General features: G+C 39.0%; 1 protein-coding gene across 1 annotated transcript; it reads left to right on the top strand.

The window, feature by feature from the left end:
• The first annotated feature begins 1,588 nt into the window (after positions 1-1,588).
• On the top strand, positions 1,589-4,560 carry LOC102914530 (uncharacterized). Its single transcript, XM_006997796.4, has 3 exons — positions 1,589-1,656; positions 2,113-2,223; positions 3,773-4,560. The coding sequence occupies exons 2-3, from the start codon at positions 2,195-2,197 to the stop codon at positions 4,443-4,445; spliced, it is 702 nt and encodes a 233-aa protein (XP_006997858.2). The 5' UTR covers positions 1,589-1,656; positions 2,113-2,194; the 3' UTR covers positions 4,446-4,560.
• Positions 4,561-8,020: the final 3,460 nt, after the last annotated feature.

The raw sequence follows: 8,020 nt of genomic DNA, 5'->3' as shown, positions 1-8,020 counted from the left end.
TCATCTCCAGATCTTGTCTCAGCTGCTGTTGCTAAGGTCCTTGGGCAGACCCAGTTTGGCTATCAAAAGGTATCTTTTTTACTGTTTTGGGCTCGCTGGCCCTCAAGCCTGTTAGGGATGAGTCATCCTACATAATTTATTGGAGCTAGTTAACATATGCATTACCCCACAAACAATATTTTGTGTGTGAAAAGAACAATTAACTTCCTTCAGCAACTTTCAAAATATAGTATGTTCCTTGTAGCTGCAGTCTCTATGAATAGAACAGAACTCTTGGACTTCTTTTCATGAAGATTTTGTCTTTTCAGCATCACCTCCTCCTGCTCCCCAGACCTATGTAGTTTTAAATTTTTCACACAATGCCCTCCAGGTTCATCATTGTGCAAATGATAGGGATTTTATTTTATTTTTAATGTCAAATAGAGTTCCATTTTATATAACTGTCACATTATCCATTTGTCTGTGGGTGGACACTGGGGTTGAGTCCATATCTTGAGTATTCTGAGAAGCACTTCAATGAACCTGGACATGCAGTTATCTGTCAAAGCTGCTGACTAATTCCCTTGGGATACTCACTAGTAAAGTTGTTTGGTCATATGGTTAGTTCTAAGCTCAATTATTTGAGGAGCCTCTCTCCTGATTTTCATAAATATTGTAGCAATTTGCATTCCAACCAATGATATGGAAGGGTCCCCTTTTCTCACATACTTTGCTACTCCTGTCACCCCTTATTTTTGATAGTAACATTTGTAACAAATGTGATGTGACATCTCATGATCATTTCAATGTGCATATCTTCTGTACTTAGTGATATTGACCATTTTTTATATGCCCATTGGTAGACTCTTCCTGTTAAGGGATATTTCTTTAGTCTGTTAGTGCGGTGTAGTTGATTTATTTTCTGACATTAAACCCTGCATTTAATTGTTGTTACCAATTAATTAATTGTTAATTGTTAGAATAAACTCCACTTAGCTGGAACATTTTGTACTTTTTCTATATTGCTGAATTTTTAAAAAAAAATATAGACTGGTTTAATTTAGTAGTTGTTATAATCCAATGTCTCCTAGCAGCTATTGTTTGCTCATCAGCAATCAAAAATTTAAAGTTAATACAACACTATATAGGATCCAGACTCCCCGTATATTTCCCATTTCTACATGGCTTATTCTTTTTTATTTTTTTAATTTTTATTTTAAAAAAATTTCTTTCCTTTTACACACCAACCCCTCCCTCCTCTTCTCCCACTCCCTCCACATACTCCCATCCCACCCCCATCCACTCTTCAAAAAGAATAAGGTCTTCCTTTGGTAGTCAATACAGGCTGTTATACCATGTTGGGGCTAGACATAGACCCTCCCTTCTGCCTCAAGGCTGGGATCAAAAAAGGCATTAAAATGGGAAATAATGATCAAATTATATTATACGATAAAAGTTTTGAAATTAATAAATGAAGTTAATTAATTATACTTTTAATTTTTCTCAGATATGAGATGGGTATTAACTATTCTGGTCCTTTAAGAATATATGTCTTGACTCTGGTTCATTGCTCATAATGTGACATCTCTGGTAGCTATGGAAACATAAGAATTTTTTAAGTCACTCTCTTACCGTGGGCAGTCACTAATATTTGGGCCTCATAAAAGAGAAAAATAGGCAAGTATTTTCTATTTTCTACATAGTTTCTATTAGTAAGTTTCAATTTCATGACATAGAATGTCAAAGAGGCCACTGACATGTTTCAGATATTTTTGACACCATTTCCATGTGAGTAAATCCTACTTTATTTAATAAGTGCTGTGAATACTTGCATGTCTATGAAGGCTCTCGAGCTGGCACTAACCATTATACCTGTGTAGTTGTCTGAAGTTCATTATGTGAATTAGCCTCTCTATGTTGTTCTTCTATCTACAAAATGGGAATAATGATTGTGTGGATCTCATTGGAGGGACGATAATGTAAAATATGCTAATACCCCAGAAGTATATAAATGAGGTTCCAACTAAGCAAAACAGAGGAGAGGAATGGAAAGGTTTGGGTGAACCAGGATTTGGTTGGTGGAACACTGCTGTGAATTGAAATAACTGTCTAACAGAATTTCTTTTACTGAAGGTGATTCGCCTCTTGTGTGACTCCCTGTCTGGTCGTCATTTCCTGTTGTTTGGAAGACATTTATAATCTTCGCATATACCAAATGGTTCTTCTCACCCTTGATATGCAAAGGTAAAAACTTAAAATAATCCATTGAGATTTTCAAGTAGGATCTTTCTGAAGCACATGCATCTACTCCATGGGATTCAGACATGGGCAGAACTGTATCCAGCCAGGCTAGCTCATTTGCCTTGCACAACAGCATTCTCCACTCTGTTTCCATTTGTGCTTCAAAATTCACTGCTCCTGCTCTCAACAGCTTCAGATCTGCCTTGGCAAGGAATAAGAGTGTGATATTACACAAGCCACTGTCAATTGAAAACCCATCTTGCAGGTGTAACTTCCCAAGTAGTACAGCAACTGCCTCCTTCCAATTAGGAAGCACATTCCACAGTCTGTGGAGCACAGGGTAGCTGGTACAGATTTCCTGGTAAGGAGATCCAGTTTGTAGGTCCCCCAAACATTGTGCATGGGAAATGGCAATGTCATTATCTAGAGGTCTTAGCCAACTTTCTATTCAAAGCATGGTGACACTCCTTGAGCCATAGTTTTTCAGAAGCATTAATACTACCTTCAAAGAAGTGATCTAAATAAGTTGGTGTACAGTAAATGTGGAGTCTCAATTCATGCTGAAGAAGATAGGTGTAAACACAATATAGACAAGATGCTTTATGCATTTCAATTAAATGAAGAAAATTTTCTGAAAAGGACCTTTGGGTAAGTTTTAGGAAATGCTTGAAACATCTATGAATCCTCATGTTTTACAAATAGATTTTAGTTTTCTGGGAAAAAAGAAAGAATTCAAGTTTCCCACATGATCTTTTTCTTTCTTTCTTTTTCTTTTTTTCTCTTTTTTTGAGACAGGTTTTCTCTGTGAGACAGTCCTGGCTGTCCTGGCACTCACTCTGTAGACCAGGCTGGCCTCACTCACAGAGATCTGCCTGCCTCTGCCTCCTGAGTGCTGGGATTAAAGGTATGCACCACAGCCACCTAGCTCCCCACATGTTCTGCAATCACACATATACTAGCACACACATGTACACATACAGTGAAATATACATAATTCAAGTGTGAAATTTTGATATACATGCATATACCATGTTAAACATTTGTCATTTTCCTTTGTTCTTCCAGCAGACAGTACAAGTAAGTTCAGTGTTTGTAATATTCCACAATCATATTTTAGAAGTGAAATTATTCTAAACAATACCTCTGCTTATTGCTACCATTTAAGTTATGTATCATTTTTATGTATTGCAAACATAGTGGAAATGAGCATCACCTTACATATAATATTGCAAACTCATTTTGACTTAATTTCAAGCATTAAAGTTCTTAGTTAACAAATATACACATTTCAGCATTTGACAGATACAGTGAAATTGCTAAGCAAAACCTCTTATAGAGGGAGCTTCTGCTATATTTGTGGAATTTGGGGCATCTTACACTCTTACCTGTAGTATGATGATCCCTAATACATAGATAGACTGCTTAAATACAACTGTGAGACAGCATAGCCAAGGTATGAGAGTTTAGCTCTCCATAAAGCATGACTCATTTTGTTTCCCAACTTCCCTTGTGTTCCCGGCTTGACTATATCCTTGTTCAATCTCATCTTCAGATTTTTCAGTGGAAAAGGGTGCATCTTCAAGCTGAGTGCCCTCCTTAGCAGCCTATTAGCTTTGGTGTTTGAAATAATCATTGCAAGCAGCCAATGCTGGCGCCCACGGAGATTCGACAACAACATTTTGCAATTTGTGTCCTTTGGACTCTGGGAGGCTTATTCCCCTCAAGAGCTTAATGAATCAGGGACTGTAACCAAGATGCTGGTGCACACCACTACCGAATCTACCAGGACCAGTTCACCTGAGTTTCAGATTGCACAGACCCTGATAGTGTGGGCCATTTTGATGAAGCCTGTAGTTCTGGTTTTTGGTGTAGTTGCTATTAAGATCAGCTGCATGAAAGACCCATTTGTGGAGATGGCGACATACTGCTACAATGTTTCTGCCTCAGTTTTGTGTGTTAGCAGCTTGTTCACATTGGTTTCTGTCAGCTGGAACCACTTTGTAGATCATTATGGCCAAACCACTCTTGACTTTCCACCATACTTTCCTGTTAGCAAAGAAGCACTGATAACCAAATACTGCACTACTGTGCTGCCATTAGGGGTTCTGACAGCTGCCATCTCACTTTTCAGTGCAGTTATCTTTCTTTCTGAGATAAGCGTTTTGCAACTACAGAGTTGGAAGAAGGCCCAGCATGCTTCCATAGTGACCACTCAAGAGGCCTGAAGTAAGGGCTCCTGCATTTGCAACATCTGTCAGAGGGCTCCTTGAAGAAATTTCCTATTCACACACAAAACTCAAGTACTCATCAGTTTGTTCTAAATAAAGCATAAACATGGTTCTCTGGGTGTGTCTAATCTTACTTCCTCCTCTATCTGTCTAGAATGTTCCTTTTGATAACTGTTTTCACATCCTAAACTCTGTGAAGGTCATGATCATGTGTTCAGATTTGGCCAATAAGGTATAATAAACAAAAGTAATGGTGAAATGCAATGTGCAAAATAAACACAACAAATACCAATGAAAGAAGGTTTGTGAGGAAGCTGCCACTTAAACAAAAGAAAGTAACCACACTCCTTTGTAGAGTCCATTAGGTACTCAGGTCTAATGAGGGCAGAGCTGGACTTCTTTATTGTTGGCTTTGCTGACAGTGTGTGCCCTTTTCATAAAGTGGGGAGGTCATGCTGTACACTGGGCAGTGAGCATCTCCTGTATTTCTGTTTGTAAATATCACAAATAGCCAGGCATTTCCAGTGTGCTCTGATGGAACAAGTGGTATGAAGACCGGAGGACAGGTTGTCCAAGTTGCTTTCCTTGTTTTATCTATTAAGTCACTGGGTTCAAACACACAAGTTTGATACAAAAAATATTTACCCATTATACCCCATTTCACATAAGGATACTCCATACTTTGTGCCCATAGAATGAAAGCCATTTCATAGAGAAAAAGAAACTCATGGCATCTATAAAATTTTCCATAGTCTTTATTAGCCCGAACTTTGTTCAGTAGTCCAAAGTCTCTTTTGGGACTCAGGGCAGTTTTTCAACCATGAGAACTTAGACAATCAGAAATTGACTCCTTTATTTCTAAAATAAAATGATATAGATAAATTACCATTATAAAAGGGAGGAAGGAGACATAGCTGCTGTGAACTATTTCTTTACTCTGTGTTGCCATTAAATAAACAAGCTGACTGGCCAATAGCTGAATAGGATAAAGTTAGGCTGGAAAGCCAAATTGAGAATGATAGGGAGAAGAAGGGTGAAGTCAAGGGAGACACCAGCTAGCTGCAGAGCAAGCAGGATGTGTAGAAGATGAGGTAAGAAACCATAAAACACATGGCAAAGCATATATAGAAATATGGGTTAATTTAAGTATAAGACTTAGCTAGTAACTGTACCATAGAGAATGGGCTCCAAAAATCCAGTTCTTGTACCCGAAATAAGTCCTGATCCCATTGCCAGGGAACCCACAAACACATCAAGCCACACAACTTTCATCCACATTCAGAGGGCCTGGTTCGGTCCCATGCAGGCTCCCCAACTGTCAGTCCAGAGTCCATGAACTCCTACTAGCTTGAGCTCCTACTAGCTCCTACTAGCTATCTCTGTGGTTTTTCCCATCATGATTCTGAACCCCCTTGCTCTTATAATCCTCCCTCCCTCTCTTCTACTCAACTTCAAGATCTTGGCCAAGTGATTGGCTGTGGGTCTCTGCATCTGCTTCTATCAGTCACTGGATGTAGGTTCTATTATGACAATTATGGTAGACACCAATCCAAGTGCAGGGGAAGTCTAGTTCAAGCACCCTCTCCACCATTTCTGTGAGTCTTAGCTGGGGACAATCTTGTGAGTTCCTGGGGTTTTCCCCAGCTGCAGATTTCTCCCCATCCCCTTAATGGTTCACTCTGTCAAGATATCTCTTCACTGCTCTCCCCACCCATCTCTCCCCCAACTCAGCCATCTTGAGCCCTGATGTTCCCAATCCCATCCCTTCCCCTCTACTCCCTCCTGCCAGTTTACCCAAAAGATCTTAACCCTTTCCCCTCCCTGGGGCAATCTATGTGTGTCCCTCTTAGTGTCTGCCTCTAGCTTCTCTGGGGTTATGGATTGTAGCCCAGTTATCCTTTGCTTTGCTTCTAACATTCACTTATGAGTAAGTACATACCAAGTTTGTCTTTCTGGGTCTGCTCACTCAGGATGAATTTTTCTAGTTCCATCCATTTGTTTACAGATTTCATAATGATATTATTTTTTACTGCTGCATAATACTCCATTGTGTAAATGTACCATATTTTCTTTATCCATTCTTCTGTTGAAGGGCATCTAGGTTGTTGCCGTGTTCTGGCTATCACAAACAATACTGCTATGAACATGGTTGAGCAACTGTCCTTGTGGTGTGGTTGAGCAACTTTTGGGTATATGCCCAGGAGTGGTATTGCTAGGTCTTGAGGTAGGTAAATTCCTAGCTTTCTGAGATACCACCACACTGATTTCCAGAGTGGCTCTACAAGATTGCATTCCCACCATCAGTAGAGGAGTGTTCCCCTTTCTCCACATCTTCTCCAGCATAAGCTGTTGTCTGTATTTTTTATCTTAGCCATTCTGACAGGTGTAATATGGTATCCCAGAGTCATATTGATTTGCATTTCCCTGATAGCTAAAGATTTTGAACATTTCCTTAAATGCCTTTCTGCCCTTTGAGATTCTTTTGTGGGGAATTCTCTGTTTAGCTCTATAGCAAATTTTTTAATTGGGTTATTTGATATTTTGGTGTCTAGTTTCTCAAGTTCTTCATATATTTTAGGGATCAGCCCTCTATCTGATGTGGAGTTGGTGAAGATCTTTTCCCATTCTGTAGGCTGTCCCTTTGCCTTGTTGACCGTATCCTTTGCTCTACAAAAGCTTCTCAGTTTCCAGAGGTCCCATTGATTGATTGTTTCTCTCAGTGTCTGTGCTACTGGTGTTATATTTAGGAAGTGATCTCCTATGCCAATACATTCAAGACTCCTTCCTAATTTTTCTTCTAGCAAGATCAGAGTAGCTGGATTTATGTTGAGGTCCTTGATCTACTTGGACTTAGTTTTGTGCATGGTGACAGACATGAATCTATTTGCAGCCTTCTACATGTTGATATCCAGTTATGCCAGTACCATTTGTTGAAGATGCTTTCTTTTTCCATTGTATAATTTTGAATTCTTTGTCAAAAATCAGGTGTTCATAGGTGTGTGGGTTAATGTCAGGGTCTTCAATACAATTCCATTGGTCACTGTGTCTGTTTTTATGCCAATACCAAGCTGTTTTTTATTATTATAGCTCTATAGTAGAGCCTGAAGTCAGGGATGGTGATGCCTCTGGAAGTTCCTTTATTGTATAAGATTGTTTTGGCTATCCTGGGTTTTTTGTTTTTCCATATGAAGTTGAGTATTGTTCTTTCAAGGTCTGTGAAGAATTGCATCAGGATTTTGGTGGGGATTGCATTAAATCTGTAGATTGCTTTTGGTAAGACTGTCATTTTTACTATGTTGATTCTGCCTATCCACAAACCTGGGAAATCTTTCCATTTTCTGATATCTTCTTCAATTTCTTTCTTCTTGTCATACAGGTCTTTCACTTGTTTGTTAGAGCTACCCCAGGATATTTTGTTATTTGTGGCCATTGTAAAGGGTAATGTTTCTCTAATTTCTTTATCAGCCCATTTATCATTTGTATATATGAGGGCCACTGATGTTTTTTAGTTAATCTTGTATCCTGCCATATTACTGAAGGTGTTTATCAGGTGTAGGAGTTTCCTGGTGAAA

The sequence above is a fragment of the Peromyscus maniculatus genome, chromosome X (genome assembly GCF_049852395.1).
Source record: "Peromyscus maniculatus bairdii isolate BWxNUB_F1_BW_parent chromosome X, HU_Pman_BW_mat_3.1, whole genome shotgun sequence".
In the NCBI taxonomy this organism is placed as follows: domain Eukaryota; kingdom Metazoa; phylum Chordata; class Mammalia; order Rodentia; family Cricetidae; genus Peromyscus; species Peromyscus maniculatus.
This window is presented reverse-complemented; position numbering and strand designations above follow the sequence as displayed.